This window comes from Vitis riparia, chromosome 2, assembly GCF_004353265.1.
Source record: "Vitis riparia cultivar Riparia Gloire de Montpellier isolate 1030 chromosome 2, EGFV_Vit.rip_1.0, whole genome shotgun sequence".
Lineage (NCBI taxonomy): Eukaryota > Viridiplantae > Streptophyta > Magnoliopsida > Vitales > Vitaceae > Vitis > Vitis riparia.
Window position 1 is genome coordinate 4,926,288 of NC_048432.1, and position 20,513 is coordinate 4,946,800.

The following is a 20,513-nucleotide window of genomic DNA, read 5'->3' on the forward strand; positions in this document are numbered from 1 at the left end:
TTTATTCTGAAGTTTTTAGCTATCACTTCCATTGCTAAATCCTCCATATATACAAACCCTTGGTTGTGACTTGTGAGAGTGGAAGGCAAATAAGAGTAGAGAAGAGAAGATGGAAAAGAGCAAGGTTCTTGTTGTGGGTGGAACAGGCTACGTTGGAAGGAGGATAGTGAAGGCAAGCTTAGCCCAAGGCCATCCCACCTTCGTCCTCCAACGCCCGGAAATCGGTATGGACATCGATAAACTGCAGATGCTGCTGTCCTTCAAGGCCAAAGGGGCTACCCTTGTGGAGGGCTCCTTTGCAGATCATAAGAGTCTGGTGGAAGCAGTGAAGAAAGTAGATGTGGTAATCTGTACCATGTCTGGGGTCCATTTCAGGAGTCACAACATTTTGTTGCAGATCAAACTTGTCGAGGCCATCAAAGAAGCTGGAAACATTAAGGTATATATGTATATATAGTCTTAATTTTGATACATAAAGAAGGTTATATTTGCACATCGCATTAAAAACAAGGGAACAAGGGTCTAGCATGTGACACCTTTGGCAACCACTCCTAGTAATTTCCTCACCCTTTTGATGGGTCTGTACTAATAATTCTATCGATATCAAAATATAAGATCGATACTAATTTTGTACAAAATTTTGGTAGCGATTCTTGCCTTCAGAGTTTGGAATGGACCCAGCAAGGATGGGAGATGCACTTGAACCAGGAAGAGTAACATTTGATGAGAAGATGATTGTGAGGAAGGCCATAGAAGAAGCCAACATCCCCCACACTTACGTGTCTTCCAACTGCTTTGCAGGCTACTTTGTTCCGAGCCTAGGTCAGGTGGGTGTTCTCACCCCTCCAAAGGAAAAGGTTTGTCTATATGGAGATGGCAATGTCAAAGGTACTTACAATTAATTATAAAATTTTGTGATACAAATTAACTCTTTGCATGATGATGGAGTATATATGTGCATGTTTTACGGGGTATTACGCAGCGGTTTTCGTGGAGGAATATGATATCGCAACATACACAATGAAAACAATAGATGATCCTCGTACATTGAACAAGACAGTTTACATTAGGCCACCAGAAAACATTCTCTCCCAGAGGCAATTAGTTGAGATATGGGAAAAGCTCACGGGGAAGAAACTAGACAAGTTTAGCATCTCTAAAGAAGACTTTCTAGCCTCTATGGAAGGTAATAAATGAGAAATATTGACTTCCAACTTTACTTTACATTCATTTATCTACATGCATTTATTCTTTCTATGGTGTAGGTCAGGACTTCACATTCCAAGTTGGGGTAGGACATTTCTATCACATTTACTACGAGGGTTGTTTGACGAACTTTGAGATTGGAGAAGAGGGAGAAGTGTTGGGCTTTGTGGAGCCTAGTTTTGTTTGATCCGGTTTGACGACCCGACCCAAATAATATTGCATGGCTTTTTAATGGGAGATTTATTGAGGCCTGTTGGGCCCGTTTAGCCCATTGTGGAACCACCTTTTGTAATTAGGGTTTTTTAGTATGGTGGGGTTGCCATGTTATATATAGAGAGAGAATATTGTAGCCGCTATGGTTGTACTCTGTATTCTTCCCTGATAATAGTGATATCCCTGCAACTCCGTGGATGTAGGCAAATTGCCGAACCACGTAAATACTGTCTTGTGCGTGTGATTGTTTTTCTTTGGCGTTTGTTTTTCTCTAATTTTTTGTTTCTCACGGGTTGGGAATTCGGTTTAATTCCCTACAACTGGTATCAGAGCCTAGGGTTAGGTTTTGAGTGGGAGCAATGGCAGAGGAAGCAGGAAAGGCGTCTGGAATAGAAAAGTTTGATGGCACAGACTTTGCGTATTGGAGGATGCAGATTGAAGATTATCTCTATGGGAGGAAATTGCATCTACCTCTTTTGGGGACAAAACCTGAGAGTATGAAGGCTGAGGAATGGGCGCTTCTTGACAGACAGGTTCTAGGAGTTATTAGGTTAACTCTGTCTAGGTCTGTTGCACATAATGTTGTAAAGGAGAAGACCACAGCAGATTTGATGAAGGCTTTGTCCGGTATGTATGAAAAGCCGTCCGCAAACAATAAGGTGCATCTGATGAAGAAATTGTTTAATTTGAAGATGGCAGAGAATGCATCAGTAGCACAACATCTGAATGAATTTAATACAATCACAAATCAATTGTCGTCTGTAGAAATTGATTTTGATGATGAGATTCGTGCTCTGATCGTCTTGGCTTCTTTGCCAAACAGTTGGGAGGCAATGAGGATGGCAGTAAGCAATTCTACGGGAAAGGAAAAGCTCAAGTACAATGATATACGAGATTTAATTCTGGCTGAGGAGATTCGCCGAAGAGATGCAGGTGAAACCTCAGGATCTGGTTCTGCCCTAAACCTTGAGACAAGAGGTAGAGGTAATAACAGAAATTCAAATCAGGGTAGATCAAATTCCAGAAATTCTAATCGGAACAGAAGCAAATCTAGATCAGGCCAACAAGTACAATGCTGGAATTGTGGGAAACCAGGTCACTTTAAAAGGCAATGCAAAAGCCCTAAGAAGAAGAATGAAGATGATTCTGCTAATGCTGTAACAGAAGAGGTACAAGATGCATTACTTCTTGCAGTAGACAGTCCACTTGATGATTGGGTTTTGGATTCAGGAGCTTCGTTTCATACCACTCCACACCGAGAAATCATACAGAATTATGTTGCAGGTGATTTTGGTAAGGTGTATTTGGCTGATGGTTCAGCCTTGGATGTTGTGGGTCTGGGAGACGTCCGGATATCTTTGCCCAATGGGTCTGTTTGGTTACTGGAGAAGGTTCGACATATTCCTGACCTGAGGAGGAATCTGATTTCTGTTGGACAACTTGATGATGAAGGACATGCAATACTATTTGTTGGTGGTACTTGGAAGGTTACAAAGGGAGCTAGGGTATTGGCTCGCGGAAAGAAGACTGGTACTCTGTATATGACCTCATGTCCAAGAGACACAATTGCAGTTGCTGATGCAAGTACTGATACAAGCCTATGGCACCGCAGACTTGGTCACATGAGTGAGAAAGGGATGAAGATGTTGCTGTCAAAAGGAAAACTACCAGAATTGAAGTCCATTGATTTTGACATGTGTGAAAGTTGCATCTTAGGAAAGCAAAAAAAGGTGAGCTTCTTGAAAACTGGCAGGACACCGAAGGCTGAAAAATTGGAACTAGTACACACTGATTTGTGGGGGCCTTCTCCGGTTGCATCCCTAGGAGGTTCAAGGTACTACATCACTTTTATTGATGACTCAAGTAGAAAGGTATGGGTTTATTTTCTGAAAAATAAATCTGATGTATTTGAAACTTTTAAGAAGTGGAAGGCCATGGTTGAGACAGAAACAGGTTTGAAAGTAAAATGTTTGAGGTCAGATAATGGAGGAGAGTACATAGATGGAGGGTTCAGTGAGTATTGCGCTGCACAGGGAATTAGGATGGAGAAGACCATTCCTGGGACACCACAGCAGAATGGTGTGGCTGAGCGCATGAATAGAACTCTCAATGAGCGTGCTAGAAGTATGAGGTTGCATGCTGGACTACCAAAAACTTTTTGGGCTGATGCTGTTAGCACTGCAGCTTACCTGATAAACCGAGGACCATCAGTTCCCATGGAGTTCAGACTTCCTGAGGAGGTTTGGAGCGGTAAAGAGGTGAAGTTTTCACATTTAAAAGTTTTTGGTTGTGTTTCTTATGTTCATATTGATTCTGATGCTCGTAGCAAACTTGATGCAAAGTCAAAAATATGTTTTTTCATTGGCTATGGTGATGAGAAATTTGGCTATAGGTTTTGGGATGAACAAAACAGGAAAATCATCAGAAGTAGAAATGTGATATTTAATGAACAGGTTATGTACAAGGACAGGTCAACTGTAGTGTCAGATGTTACAGAGATAGATCAAAAGAAATCTAAGTTTGTCAACTTAGATGAATTGACTGAAAGTACTGTCCAGAAGGGGGGTGAAGAAGATAAGGAGAATGTAAATTCACAGGTAGATCTGAGTACACCTGTAGTTGAAGTTCGCAGATCTTCCAGGAACATTAGACCTCCGCAGCGTTATTCACCTGTTTTAAATTATCTCCTGTTGACTGATGGTGGTGAGCCAGAGTGTTATGATGAAGCCTTGCAAGATGAGAATTCAAGCAAGTGGGAGTTAGCCATGAAGGATGAGATGGATTCTTTGTTAGGGAATCAGACATGGGAATTGACTGAATTGCCAGTAGGAAAGAAGGCTTTGCACAACAAGTGGGTATACAGAATAAAGAATGAGCATGATGGTAGTAAACGTTACAAGGCCAGATTAGTTGTTAAAGGGTTCCAGCAGAAGGAGGGCATTGACTACACAGAGATATTTTCTCCAGTTGTGAAGATGTCAACAATTAGACTTGTACTTGGAATGGTGGCTGCAGAAAACTTACATCTTGAACAGTTAGATGTGAAGACAGCATTCCTTCATGGTGACTTGGAGGAAGACCTTTACATGATTCAGCCAGAAGGGTTCATTGTTCAGGGACAAGAGAGTTTAGTCTGCAAACTAAGAAAGAGCTTGTATGGCCTTAAACAAGCTCCTAGACAGTGGTACAAGAAGTTTGACAGTTTTATGCATAGAATTGGGTTCAAGAGATGTGAAGCTGATCACTGTTGCTATGTTAAGTCTTTTGACAATTCTTACATCATATTACTGTTGTATGTGGATGATATGCTTATTGCAGGGTCTGACATTGAGAAGATTAATAATCTGAAGAAGCAATTGTCCAAACAATTTGCAATGAAGGATTTGGGAGCTGCAAAGCAAATCCTTGGTATGAGAATCATTAGAGATAAGGCTAATGGTACATTGAAGCTTTCACAATCAGAGTATGTGAAGAAAGTTCTCAGCAGGTTCAACATGAATGAAGCTAAACCAGTGAGCACACCCTTGGGGAGCCATTTCAAACTAAGCAAAGAACAGTCACCGAAGACAGAAGAAGAAAGGGACCATATGAGCAAGGTGCCCTATGCCTCAGCTATTGGTAGCTTGATGTATGCTATGGTGTGTACAAGGCCAGACATTGCACATGCAGTGGGAGTTGTGAGCAGATTCATGAGTAGGCCTGGAAAGCAGCATTGGGAGGCAGTCAAGTGGATTCTAAGATATCTGAAGGGTTCATTAGATACATGTCTTTGCTTCACAGGTGCAAGTTTGAAATTGCAGGGTTATGTAGATGCTGATTTTGCTGGTGATATTGATAGTAGAAAGAGTACTACTGGGTTTGTTTTTACTCTAGGTGGTACAGCTATATCATGGGTTTCAAATCTACAGAAGATTGTTACTTTGTCTACTACAGAAGCTGAGTATGTTGCAGCAACTGAAGCTGGAAAGGAGATGATTTGGCTACATGGTTTCTTAGATGAATTGGGTAAGAAGCAGGAGATGGGCATTCTACACAGTGACAGTCAGAGTGCAATTTTTCTTGCCAAAAATTCGGCTTTTCATTCAAAGTCGAAACATATACAAACAAAATACCACTTTATCCGTTATCTTGTTGAAGATAAACTGGTAATACTTGAGAAGATTTGTGGATCTAAGAACCCTGCAGACATGTTGACTAAGGGTGTCACTATTGAGAAGTTGAAGCTGTGCGCAGCTTCAATTGGTCTTCTAGCTTGAGGACAGGAGGATGAGTTGTAGGGATGAGGGATTGTTTCTTGAAGGATAGCGGTTTGATGTTGGTGATTGGACTAGTCTCCAAGTGGGAGATTTGTTGGGCTTTGTGGAGCCTAGTTTTGTTTGATCCGGTTTGACGACCCGACCCAAATAATATTGCATGGCTTTTTAATGGGAGATTTATTGAGGCCTGTTGGGCCCGTTTAGCCCATTGTGGAACCACCTTTTGTAATTAGGGTTTTTTAGTATGGTGGGGTTGCCATGTTATATATAGAGAGAGAATATTGTAGCCGCTATGGTTGTACTCTGTATTCTTCCCTGATAATAGTGATATCCCTGCAACTCCGTGGATGTAGGCAAATTGCCGAACCACGTAAATACTGTCTTGTGCGTGTGATTGTTTTTCTTTGGCGTTTGTTTTTCTCTAATTTTTTGTTTCTCACGGGTTGGGAATTCGGTTTAATTCCCTACAAGAAGAAGCTGCAACGCTCTATCCGGAGGTCAATTACAAGCGAATGGATGAATACCTGAAGCTTTATGTGTAAGAAGTATGCATGTCTCTCTACCAAAGCTTATTATATGGTGATGAAATAAAAGCTTTGGAGTTGGGGTATCGGTTCTCCTATGTCGATAAGAATGCATTTGAAAGTGTTTTTCTTTCAAGTATTTTTAATGGAAGCATTTTTGTAGAAATTGGTTGTAGGAGAATCATTTATCTAAGAGTTCATTTCACAATAATTATTGGAAACACTTTTAGTATTTTTAACATTTTAAAATTTTTATCTTTCAAGTATTACAAGTGCTAAAAATACTTTTTAAAATTACTATCAAACACACTTTAAGCGTTTTTCCAAAACATAACACAAGTTGTTAATTTTCCAACATTATAAGTGATTTTTCAAAATTTTAAAAATATTTTCTGGTTAATTTTACTAAACACCTAATTTATTTTTTTTCAAGAAATTCTTTTTAAGTTAAAAATGATTTTTACAATAACTGCCAAACCGAATCTAAAATAATACCACCAAAATTTACTTTAAGATGATGCAAAAGGCCAAAGTAAAAGGGGCTATATATATATAACCATTAAATCAATCATATATGGCGTCTACAGCTACTTAAGCTCTTGGTTGGGTTGTCTTTGTGGATCACATATTAAATTAATAATCTTGTTTTGAAATAAATAAAATTAATTATGCCATTTAGCATAGTTTTAAAAGAACAATTAACTACATTATTGGGGTCTTATTAGATCACTTTTAGAATTATTTCTTAGATTCTATTAATGTGATTCAATTGAATCGAGTTCTCCATTGCTAAGGGTTGGAATCTATTAGGATAGAACACTGAAAAATATGATATGATATAGTAAAATAAAATTTCATTAATAAATCTATTTGTCATGATTTGTTATTTTTATTGTATCCTTAATTGTTCACTTATACATCATTTGTATTGTATATAATTCTGGTGTATTAAATATCGTATAGAAGATTTACGTCATGAGTTCCTTGTAAGATGATGAGTAGTTCATAATCAAGTTTATGGAATTAAACAACCTTTATATACATACAAGAGATTTAATCATGGATATAAAAATATAAATATTTTAAATAAAAAACTAATCATAGACACATATAATCATATTTTTGTACTCTTTTAAATATATTTAATTCATTTAGATGAATTTTTAGGATTAAAATTGCTATGAGGAAGTGGTTTTTTTTTTCAAAAATCAAGTGTCCATTTTTAATGCCTATTGCTTTTATTACTTACCCATGTTTCATGGCATTCCATAATATATGATTTGATTCACCAATGTGTAATTATGCTGATTCTTTTTCATTTTTTTTTTCTTGACAAAAAGGAGGAAAAAAATTACTGATTATACAAATGATTGATTTTGATGGTCACATGTGTGAGATATTTTGTAATTATTTTCAAAAGTGGAGATATTGATTTATTTTTTTACTTATTGGGAAGATTTTTATGAGAGAGACATAAATTTTTTTGTCATTGTTTTTCTCTTCTTGTACATTAAGCTTTGTATGAGTATAAGTAGATCCCAAATTTTATCCTATTTTTATTTTTATATTAATTTTAAGTTTAATTTTATCCTTAATTTTTAAATCCCAATTATATTATAATTATTTTTAACCCACTTACTATCTAATTATTAATTTTATTATTATTATTATTATTATTATTATTATTATTTTATTTCCTTCATTTCTCTTTTCTCAGTCCTCTCTCTCCCCTACTTACTCTCACCTACCCCATCCCTCCCACGTCATGGGACATGCCCCCCTCACCTTTCTGCCATAATTTTCATTTTTTTTCATGGGATTTCTCTTCTTCCCACGGATTTTCCACTCTTCCCATTTGAGGGGCCCTCCATTTTTCTCTCTCTGAAGGCTGGCAGCTGGACGACCTAAAAAATACCGCCATTCTCTTTTTTTTTTTTTTTTTTTTTTTCTCACTATTTTATTTTTATTAGGTTTATAAATATTTATTTGTATATATTTATTAAGTATGTACAAAATTAAACATCAAATAAACTAAAAATTTTATTTAAATGAGAGGAATAATTCAATAAATATGTTCTAATAAAATACTAATTTTAAAATATTTTTTTTAATAGAAGAAACTTTTCTTTTTTATTTATAAAAGTTCAGGAAAATGCATTTAGAAAATTGTCCATAAATTTATTTGTTTAACAAAAAAATTTTGTAAATAAAATTGTCCCAAAAATTATTTTTAATAAAATTATCCAAAAAAATATTTTTTTAAAAAATAAATTCTTTTTTCTCAATTAAAATGAGATTAAAAGTGTTTTTTTAGAAATAGAGGATTTAAATTTTTGTTTTTTTTTTAATTAAAATTTCTTTTACAAATAAAGTTATGTTGTTTTAAATAAATTGTAAAAATCACTTTTTTTTAAATGAAAATGAATTAAAATACTTTTGTAAATAAATTGTAAAAATTCATTAAATTCTAGTAAAATCAAGTAAAAATAATTTTTGTACCCAAATTGAAATTTTGTAATAAATTCTTTTAATATAATAAGTGTAAATAGTTTTTTTTTAAAAAAATTGAATACAAATGAAATTGAGAAAATAAATTGATTTTTTTTTGTAAATAAATAAATTGAAAAAAAATTATTTTTAACAAAATTCTCTGAAATTTCCTGAAAATTGATTTTTTTGAAATATTTTTTTTAGTTCAATAAATCATTTTACATAATTCTCTTGTAATTTATTTTGTTTATTTTTGCAATTAGATTTCATTATTATTTTTTATATGTATTGATTTTCACCATGGTTTGTATATTAATTATTTTTCTTGATATCCATAGTTAATTAATTAATTGTCATAATTTTCTTAATTTTTTTAGTAGAGGTCGTACGTATACGGGCTTAAAAGGGTGCTATGGCTCACCACAGTATTTTCCCAATAAGTAACCTAACCCCCGGAACTAGACTCGATTTTTCACAGACCTGTTTTTTCCTTCGGGATTCACACTTAGAATTTCTCTTTTTTATTTTGTTTTTCCTCAAAATATGGAGTACACAGTATCTTATTGTTTGAGAATATTTGGGGGTAAGTTCATTCATGTAGAGAAAAAAAAAAAAAAAAAGAAAGAGAAAAAAAAATTATATTATTCATACTTAGTGATATTAGGTGAGGACCGGGTTGAATCAAGTAAATCTCTCTATATGGATGGATAATTTCCAAACAGATTTTAAAGATAAAAAAATAAATTTTTACATAAGTGAGGCTCAAACATGGTACAAGGGCACTTAAGCTTCCTTTGGCACAATTACATGGGCATTCAAAAATTGCTTCCTCAAAAGTAAGGAGTGAGCTAGACTATTGCATAACAATACAACATTAATACATTATGTAACAATCTTCCCTCTAATGTGACATCTTCTACTCCTAAAAGCCTTTAAAAATGAATAAGTTTCTCTGAAGATAAAGTTTTTGTAACAATCTGCACCAAATCCTATAGATATTCTTCATTTTGGGCTTAAAAGACCCTCACGGTTTTAAAATGCATTTACAAAATTAAAAAAAAAAACTCATATTTATATAATATTAACAACTTTCTCCTCTATTCAATGTAAAATATCATAAACATCCTTCATGCAGACATAATATTCTCGTTGTGTTCCATGAGATTATAAGACTAAACAAACAAACACCCTTTATGAAGCCAAACAAATCCCACATCAAGTTCGAGAATTGGTTTTTATACCATTTATGATTCATACCCAATCGGATAGATATTGCCTGTTTTAGATTTAAGGGACCCTCGTGACTTTAAAATGTGTCTACATACATAAAAAGAGTTCGTACTTATATAGTTTCTCTCCTATATGATATATGATATTACAATTTTAGTAAAAATATTAGCTATTGACTCCTTTGATGAAAATATTAACTATTTGCTCCTCCAATGTAACCTTCACCTAAACAAACTACTAAATATTCAGTATTGGTTATTCTTTTGTTTTATTTTAATTATTTTATTTTATTTTTGTAGTTATTGGACCAACAACTCCCTTTACTTTAAAAAACAATAATAAATAAATTCAAATATAGTAAAACTCATTGAAACTTGTGCTTGGATGAATGTTTATTAGGTTGAAACATTGTACAGTTTTCCTAAAATTTCTTGGCCTTTTGCTTTAACCATTTTTATAGAATACCACAAAATCCAAAGTGTTTGGAATTTTTACTAAAGGCAGATTTTATGGTAAAAAAAAAAAAAAAACAGTTTTCTAGATTAGAAAAACAAGTTTGATAAACTTCTAACACAAAAGAGATTTTGAAAATTTATTTTAAAAGTGGTTTATTTTTTGAATAATTTTATTTTAAAATAAATTTGATATGTTTTTATTGTTAATTTTATTGTAAAGTATTTTAGACTATAATTGAAAGTATGAGAGAAATTTTGAGAACTTTTGTATTTATAAGTGTACAATATCACCTGTATGAGATAATAATTAGTTGAGATTTTTATTTTATTTTATCATATTTAAGTTCTCAAATAAAATTTTAGCCATAAAATCATTTGAAAACTATTTTTAAAAACTATTATTTCAAAAATTATTTTTTAAAAACTATTTTCAAAGTATTACCAAACAAACCTTTAATGTTTGTATATTAATGTAAAGTCCTTTTAGCCCTAAAAACAGTGAGGAAGATGGTTTTGAAAGTCATTATTAATTTTTTAGTAGAAAACTTTTTCTTCAAATTTATGTTCATAAACTAAAAGTGTGTTTTACGATGATTTTAGAAAGTGTTTTTAATTTTTTTAACACTTAAAAAATAAAAATTTTCAAGTATTAGAAATGATAGAAACACTTCTTAAAATCACCGTGAAACATATTTTAAAAAACACTTTTAAAATTTTGAAAAATCACTTTTAGTATTAAAAAATCATCATTAGTGTTTTTAAGAGAAATAGTTGACAAGTGATTCTTTTAAAAACACTTTTTTAAAAAATATTTTAACTAAAAATACTTCAAAAAGAAAGAATGTTAAACACATCATAAGGATCTGTTTGATAATAATTCTAAAAAGCATTTACTTAATTTTTTTTTATTTTTTTAAGTGTTAGAAATACTAAAAACGCTTTATGAAATTTTAATATTAAGATTTCGTTTAACAATGATTCTAGGAAATACTTTTAATTTAAAAAATATTTTTGACAAAAAAATTAGGTATTCGATAAAATTTAGAAAACACTTTAAAAATTTTGAAAAATTATTTTTAGTATTGGAAAAATCTTTGTGATGTTTGATGGAGAAACAATACTTGATAATTTCTCCTCAAAACACTTTAAAAGAGAAAAAATTTCTACTAAAAATAGTTTCAGTAAGAACAATATCAAACAAATTCTCATAGTATTGAAAAATCATTTGTGATGTATTCACAAAATCCAATGACTGAGATTTTGGTATTTTCTTCATATTTAAAAATTATCAATTTTAATATTTGCACATTGTTTTAAAAATGGACCGACCTAGCCAAATCCGGTTTGGGTCGACATTTTGAGATGGATGGGTCATGAACCGCCGTCGAACCGGACGACCCGGCAGTTGGACCAGTGACTTGGTGAACGGGCTGTCGGTTCGAGCCTGAATTCTTTTGGCCAAAATGGGCCACACTATTGGGCTTAAATCAGGGAAGTGAGCCACTGCATAAGCCACAGCCATAGCCAACAATATCATGCCATATCGATGTGGAACTGTTCTGAAAACTGGGAGAATAAAATGCAACATGCGGATTCGACCACGTAACATTAAGCTTAAGAAATCATGCCGACCATTGTGACTTGTGCAAATCTTTCTACATCAACTACATAAAATAGATTCTTCCCAAAATTTTTATAATAATAAAAATGCAAATAATTTAAAGTAAAATAATATAATATTTTTAAAACTATGAAATAATTAAATATGTTACTTTTAAATATATATATATATTAAATTAAATAACTTCATATTTAAATATTATATATATTTTATTTAATAAAATATTAAAATATTAATATATTTATATATTAATATGATAATATTAAACAAATAAATATTATTAATTTTTAATTTTTTTTTTATAAATTTACTTTTTTATAAATATTTTAAATTTTAATAATATATAAATTATATATTTAGGATGTGGTTCAACACTTTCAATCAATCAACCATGAATCGTGAACGGAAACATTGTATTTGCGGGCCGGGGCCCGGAATAGAGTGGAAGACCAGCCAGGCGAACGATCTTCCTACACTTGTCGATGCTCTTTGCTGGCTACGTACCGTGCAGGACAAATAACAAATAATAATTGATTTTATTTTATTTAATTTCTCACGATCCAAACTCTACTGTTTTCACTTTTCTCACGAGAAAACAGAAGGAAAGTGGAGATGGCTGTTCCTAGTGCGTGGCAATTTTTTTTTTAAATAAAAAATAATTAAATATAGTTTTTTATTTGAGAAAAGTTGAATTTGATTCACTCATATAAAAGTATATAAAAAAATCTCAAAAAATTTAAATTAATATTATCTTTATTTATTTAAAAATAATTTAAACTATATACACTTTTAACTAATAATCTAATTATTTTTAAAAATACTCTTTTATTTGTCATGTCATTCAAATCCATTGATAATTAGACTCCACCATGTAAATCTTTTAATTCCTTCTAGATTTATTGTAATTATTATTTTATTATTTGAGATTTTTTTTTTCTCTAGAAATATCATAAAATAAGAATTAAAAAAAAAAATTATTTTAATATTAATAAGTTAAAAATAAATTCATATTCTTTATAATAAATAAACCAATAATAAATTTGTATTTATTATATAATATTAACAATTATTTAATATAATAGAGAATAAAATTTATTGTAAGTGTTTTTAAGATATAAAATATTTTATAATATTATTGTACTTTGATATATGGTATAAAAATAAATAAATAAATAAATATTTATATTAAATAAACTAATCATAATGAATGAATATATATATATATATATATATATATATATATATATATATATATATATATATAATTAAATTTATTATTTATTATTTAATAAACAACCTTATTACTTTTTGAATTGGTAATTATGATTAAATAGGATTTGTTTGACAATATTTTCTCTTAAAATTTTAGGAAATAAAGAAAAAATATTAATCCTATTTAAATAGGATTTTTTTTGCATAATATTTCCTAAATTTTTAGGAAACTAAAATAAGAATTCGAAGCGTTTGTTTCTAGAAAATGAAAATCCCAATTAATAAAATAATAAAACAAGAAAATAATAATAATAATAATATTATTATTATTATTATTATTATTATTATTATTAAAAGAAATGAAAACATTTAAATGGAGGAGTGTAATTATCAATTGATTTGGATAACATGACAAGTAAAATGATATTTTTAAAAATAATGACATAACTCGTTAAAAAATATATATATTTTACATTATTTTTAAATAGATAAAAATAATACTAATTTAAAAAATATGAGATTCTTTTTTCTATATATTTTTATATTAATGAATCAAATCCTACTTCCCTTTCTATTTTGAAATTCATGTGGCTCCACTTTTATTTTGAAATGTCTGCGGCTCCACTTTTATGACTATCTCTATCATCTTTATTTTAATATTATTATATCATATATAGGGTTCTTGGCCTTATTGTTGGGGTCTAACCCAACCTAATTTGCTTCAAAAAAAGTAGAAAACCATTGATCCCATTGCTAAATCCTCCATATATTTGTGGGTGTGGAAGGCAAAACAATAGAAGAGAAGATGGAAAAGAGCAAGGTTCTTGTTGTGGGTGGCACAGGGTATCTAGGAAGGAGGATGGTGAAGGCAAGCTTAGCCCAAGGCCATCCCACCTTTGTCCTCCAACGCCCGGAGATCGGTATGGACATCGACAAACTGCAGATGCTGCTGTCCTTCAAGGCCAAGGGGGCTACCCTTGTGGAGGGGTCCGTTGCAGATCATAAGAGTCTGGTAGAAGCTGTGAAGAAAGTAGATGTGGTGATCTGCACCATGTCTGGGGTTCATTTCAGGTCTCACAACCTTTTGTTGCAGCTCAAACTTGTCGACGCCATCAAAGAAGCTGGAAACATTCAGGTATGTACATATATATATATATTTCCTTTTAGAACCTCTGCAAAGTTTGGTATAATTTACTAAAGGAGATGTTTTAATTAAGGTCTAAATTAGCTCTTTATTTACTTTCTATCCTTCTCGGTCAAACTAACACCAGAAAAATTGTGGTTGGTCAAAGAAGGTTGCCTATCTTCTGAAGTAGAAAAGTAGAATCGAGTAAGTCATGGCCCATACGAGAAAAACGGAAACCACACACTAGGGGCCAGCGTCTTGACAACAGAGGAGTAAAAAGAAAAGGTGGTGTGAACCTTCTAAAAGAATCCAAGTTCCCTGAACCCTTGTCAATAAAGTGATCTCACATTTGACTAAGCATTCATATTCTCGATAGAGGCCTATGACGAGAACTTGTATTCTAGAAACTAAAAATTAATGTTTGTATGAACCATTCTCTTATGTGTTTTAGAGACATGCCTTCGAATTTGTATTCTTGAGAACTTATTGTATAATATTTATTTTATTAGGGAATGGAAAAAAATAAAGGGTAAAATAACACGTGATCAATTTCTAGTACTAGGAAGTGTTTTTAGAGGATGAAGAAAAACACTAAGCTAAATAACTTGAGAAATAATGACCCGATCAAATCTGAACTCAACTTAAAGTATGTGTGGATTTGGGAAAATATTTTTATAATTCAATTGGGTTTGGATTAAATTTATTTAATTTACATTTAATTTGGGTTAAATTCGATCAAGATTTAAACAATCTAAACCAATTTAATATTTTTATAATATTTTAAGATATATCATCCTATATAATAATGTTCATTTTCTTCTTATATTTTTTTTTCAAAAAAATATCAAACTATAACTATATTATATATGTATTTTCATTTTTTTTAGAAAAATATAAAAATATATTTTTATTTATTTTTACTATCTTGATATTTTATTTTATTTACTATTTAAATTTTAGTATAAATATATATATAAAAAAGTTTTTTAAAAACATTATAAATGAATTTTAAATGATATAATTCCATCAACTCAAATATAAGTCAACCAACTCAAATTCAATTTGATCTTAAAAAAAATTAAGTTGAGTTGGACTTAAATTGAGTACTTTAAATTAGAGATTAGGAGAAATTAGACTTGGATTAATTATTTCTTAATTTGAATTTGACACAGCTAAACAATCAACTAATCAATTTGCCCAAGTTGCTAAAAAATCAAAAGTTATAATACTAATTAAACTAAAAGACATTCCGTAGTGGTTATTATTTTGTTTTTTTTCTATATTTATAATCATTGGACCACCTAGACTATTTATTTAATAATCCAAATAAAGTCAAACTCTATTCCTAAAGTCATAATTAGCATATAAAATACTCTATTTATTTATTTAATCTCAATATTTTTATGTCTTGAAGGTATAAATGAATTAATTTCAAATACATAGATTATTAAGTAGCAAAAATAATATTTCTATTGGGTTAAAATATTATTTTTCTCTGAATTCTAACTCGAATTGTATTTCAATATCTTGAATTATGAGACAATATATTTTGTCCTATGCAAAAAGTGTCCAAAGGAGTGATGGAGCATAGGGTCTGGTCCACAGACAATCTCAGTGTCACTCTCATTTACTTTTTTCTTTCTTTATTCCATACTAGGCCACCCATGCCCCCCTAGCATGTGACACCTTTGGCTTTTGACTCTTAGTAATTTCCCCACTCTTTTGATGGGCCTGCATTATAAATTCTATCAATATCAAACTCTAAGATTGATACTAATTTTGAGCAAAAAAATTTGGTAGCGATTCTTGCCTTCAGAGTTTGGAATGGACCCATCCAGAATGGGAGATGCACTTGAACCAGGAAGAGTGTCATTTGATGAGAAGATGATTGTGAGGAAGGCCCTAGAAGAAGCCAAAATTCCCCACACTTATGTTTCTGCCAACTGCTTTGCAGGCTACTTTGTTCCTAACCTCTCTCAAATGGCTGCCCTCACCCCTCCAAAGGAAAAGGTTTGTCTATATGGAGATGGCAATGTCAAAGGTACTTACAATTAATTATAAAATTTTGTGATACAACTTAATTATTTGCAATACGATTGTGTGTATATGAACCGGTTTTACGGGGTATTATACAGCGGTTTTCGTGGATGAAGATGATGTTGCAACATACGCAATCAAAACAATAGATGATCCTCGTACATTGAACAAGACAGTTTACATCAGACCACCAGAGAACATTCTCTCCCAAAGGCAAATAGTTGAGATGTGGGAAAAACTCACAGGGAAGACATTAGACAAGTCTAGCATCTCCAAAGAAGACTTTCTAGCCTCTATGAAAGGTTATAACTGAGAAATAATAACTTCCAACTTTACATTACATTCATTCATCTACAAGTATTTATTTGTTCTCTTTTAGTTTAGTACTTGTTTTTATTCTTTCCATATATGCATGGTATGTTGTAGGTATGGACTATGCAAGCCAAGTTGGGGTAGGACATTTCTATCACATTTACTACGAGGGTTGTTTAACAAACTTTGAAATCGGAGAAGGGGGAGAAGAGGCTACAAAGCTCTATCCGGAAGTTAATTACAAGCGAATGGATGAATACTTGAAGCTTTATGTATAAGAAGTATATATGCCTACCAAGCTCATCATATGATGATGTAATAAAAGCTTTGGTTGTTGGTTCTAGTATGACACCTCCAAATTTACTTTTGAGATGATCCAAAAGGCCAAAGTAAAAGGGGCAATTGTAGGTGAGATTCCTTAATCTCTTTGTTAGGTGTCTTCATGGATGACATGTTAAATTAATATTTTTGCTTTGAAATAAGTAATGCTAATTATGTCTTTAGTATAGTTTTGATAAGAATAATGAACTATATTATTCTCTATTGGGTTTATTTCCCAGATTCTATTAATGTCATTCAATTGATGTCAACTCTCCATTGCAAGGGTTTGGATGCTTCATGTCAACCAAATAGTTTGCATTTTTGCCATTCAATTGATGCCAATTCTCCATTGCAAGGGTTTGGATGCTTCATGTGTACCAAATATTTTGCTTTTTTGTCATTCAATTGATGCCAATTCTCCATTGCAAGGGTTGGGATGCTTCATGTCTACCAAATGTTTTGCTTTTCTGTCTGTTTGTCTAAATATAAAGTTGAGGATGAATTGTTGCACATTTAAAGATTAGATTAAATATTTTATTCTATAGTCACAGCTAATTATTAAAGGATAATAAATAATCTTTTAGAACTTGGTAAATCTTTGGTTGAATAGTGTTTTTTTCCCCTTAATTTCCAAAATCATAATGAAAATTGGTACTTTTTTTCTTTGATAGCACCTTTATGTATTCCTGGATCAATTATACATTAAGAGTATCAAAACCATCCAAACTGATATCTTAAAACATATGATTCTAGCGGTTATATTATATATTACATGATGTAAAAATCATGGACTAAGTTAGGACATCATTCTACCCTAAAATTAAGCTCAAAATAGATATTAGACCCATGGGTTCTAGAACCAATTCAAGTTAAATTAGATGACTTGAGCCTCATTTATCATTTAAATCATGTTATTTATGTGCAATTAGAACACATATATATTTAAGCCCCAATTTATTCTATCAAAATCTTGAACAATGTAAGGCGTGTATCAAAGTTCAAGAGAAATATAATTTTTTTTGGATTGTTGGATAAAAAAGGATGCATTTTCATAGTTGAAGGTGGAGCTCTCAAGATTTCTAAAGGGTGTAAGAAGAAAAGTCTGTCACAAATCATACTAATTTAGTTTTTGGGAAAAAAAAAAAAAACTCTACTAAAGTTTGGCATTTCAAGCTTGATCGTGTTAGTGAGAGAAGCCAATTAAGTTAAGTAGACAAGGTTTTCTTAGGAATGGACAAATTAGAAAATTAAGCATATGTGGACATTGTGTGTTTGATGAGCAAAGAAGGGTAAATTGTTTACTTTTGTCTATATTATAAAAAACATTGGATTATTTACATTATGAAATTTTTTGGGCTTGCAAGAGTTTCTTATTTGAGGATATTAGATACTTCATTACTGTCATAAATGATTTCTCTAGAAAAGTATAAGCTTATTTGTTAAAACATAATAACCTAGCTTTCAAGCCTAGTAGATAGTGGAAAACCTTGATTGAAGATCAAACATAAAAGAAAATTATAAGGTTATGGCTTACTAACAATAGTTTGGAATATTTGTTAGGACAAACCCCTTAATGACATTATGTAACAATTTCACTTCACTAACTATCTTTTGTATTGTGGTTTAATTGAGCATTTAGGTCAACATCATTAGCATTGTACATGGCTTGGATGCATTAGAAGTTGCATAGAAGATCCAAGTTACGAGTTTCTTACAAGTTAATGAATTGTTCACAACTAGTTCATGAATTTAGGGAATCTATTTGAGGCTATAGAGCACTACTTCCTAATTGGATAAATGACTTGTCTTGGTCTTCCAAATGAATTTCCCATGATAAGTATACTAATGTGTATTGTTGGGATAGAATCCTAGAAAACATAATATGATGTAACAAATTTTAGATTTATAAATAAACTTATTTATTTGTGATTTTAGTTCCCTTTATTATTCTTTTTGAAATAATTATTTATCTGAATATTCGCAACCATATCACTTGTATTGTACATGACTTGAGTGTATTAGGAGGTATATAGAAAATCCAAGTCATGAGTCCCTTGCGAGGTGATAAGTAGTTTATAGTCAATTTATGAATTTAGGTAATTTATTAGAGAATGTAGTGCACTACCTCCTAGTTAGAGGGATGATTTGTCTTAGTCATCGGAATGTCTTTCCCATGGTGTGTGCACTAATGTGTATGGTTATACATTAAACAAGACCTATAGTAAATTTGACATTGGTTATCAAGTAGTTATGATTCACCAAACTATTATATTATATGGAATCTCAACCTTGAGAGGATATTGAGTATGTGTTGAAGTCAATAGGAGGCTTTAACTTATGGGTAAGACCTTAAGGTGATCATATAATCCCTATAGATTGGATTACTATTAATGGAGGCTTATGAAAATTGGTATTCTCAATAGAGGCACCATGATATCTCATGGATTAAGATAGCATGTCCTCTTGGGTGATCCTAAGGACATGTGATCAAGAAAATTATGGTTGTAGTAATTCTTAAGTGGAATTTGACATATGCTCTTTGTGAGTTAGAGTATGTTAGTTTATCATATAATAGGAGGATTTATAGTTGAACAATTAGAGAGGTAATGTGGAGAAGTTGATAACACTACCTCATTAGATTACAAAACCAGTTCATATAGGGGTTTGTGTGCAGTTGATAGTAGGTTACGAACACGAGCTTTGTCCTATTGTAAATATTATAAGATATTAGAGTGAGTTGACTCTTTTTAGTGGAGTGTTGATTCAACTTTAAAATTGGATTTTAAGAAAGCTTGTATTTTCCTATGGATCCTAGTGGTCCTTGCTCGTGAACTTTGAGACAGTGTGTCCTCTTAGGTGATCCTAAGGACGTATGATCATGAAATCTATAGGCCCGTAGTAATTCCTTTAGTGAAATTTGACATATGCTTTTAGTGAGCTAAAATATGTCATTTAATCACATAATAGGAGGATTTGTAACTCAAAGATAGTAGAGGTAGTCTTGAAAAGTTGATAGCTTTCACTTTGTTAGACTATAGACACTAGTTCATGGGAAGACTAAATACAATAGATAACAAGTCACATATCCAAACACTTAGTGTCTCGTTGTTATTTACACTGGGTATTGGAGTGTAGTTGATTCTCTATAATGAGATGTTGAATCAACTTTAGAATTGAATTTCGAGGGAACCGATGCTCTCCTATGGGTCCTAGTAGTCCCCACTAAATCTCATATACCTTAATAGCATAGTCTATAAGGGTTGGATTGACTTTTGGTTTAATTTTGTGCATAAGGGTGTTTTGATAATTATGTAAGGTTGCATATGGTTAGTGAACAAAGTCTTTGAGTTGAGCTAATTAATTAATTAGACGACTAAGAGGGTTAATTAATCAATTAGGACACATTTTGGGCTAGATTAAGTGACTCAAGCTTACCAAGATTAAGTGACTCAAGCTTAGCATAAGCTTGAGTCACTTAAGCCTAGTTAGGGAACCTATGAATACCCCTTT

At 31.6% G+C, this 20,513-nt stretch overlaps 2 protein-coding genes across 3 annotated transcripts; both read left to right on the forward strand.

Moving 5' to 3' along the window:
* The first annotated feature begins 21 nt into the window (after positions 1-21).
* LOC117928281 (isoflavone reductase homolog) lies at positions 22-6,389 on the forward strand. 2 transcript variants are annotated; one of them, XM_034848197.1, is made up of 5 exons: positions 22-439; positions 648-888; positions 983-1,186; positions 1,271-1,360; positions 6,149-6,223. In XM_034848197.1, exons 1-4 carry the CDS (start codon positions 110-112, stop codon positions 1,339-1,341), a joined length of 846 nt encoding a protein of 281 aa, XP_034704088.1. In that variant the 5' UTR covers positions 22-109; the 3' UTR covers positions 1,342-1,360; positions 6,149-6,223. The 2 variants fall into 2 exon arrangements, with proteins under 2 accessions (XP_034704088.1, XP_034704082.1); XM_034848191.1 differs by having other exon boundaries at positions 23-439; positions 1,266-1,360; positions 6,149-6,389.
* Positions 6,390-13,927: 7,538 nt separating this feature from the next.
* On the forward strand, positions 13,928-17,285 carry LOC117928296 (isoflavone reductase homolog). The gene is made up of 4 exons (XM_034848204.1): positions 13,928-14,342; positions 16,134-16,374; positions 16,469-16,672; positions 16,797-17,285. The coding sequence occupies exons 1-4, from the start codon at positions 14,013-14,015 to the stop codon at positions 16,958-16,960; spliced, it is 939 nt and encodes a 312-aa protein (XP_034704095.1). The 5' UTR covers positions 13,928-14,012; the 3' UTR covers positions 16,961-17,285.
* The last annotated feature ends 3,228 nt before the right edge of the window (positions 17,286-20,513 follow it).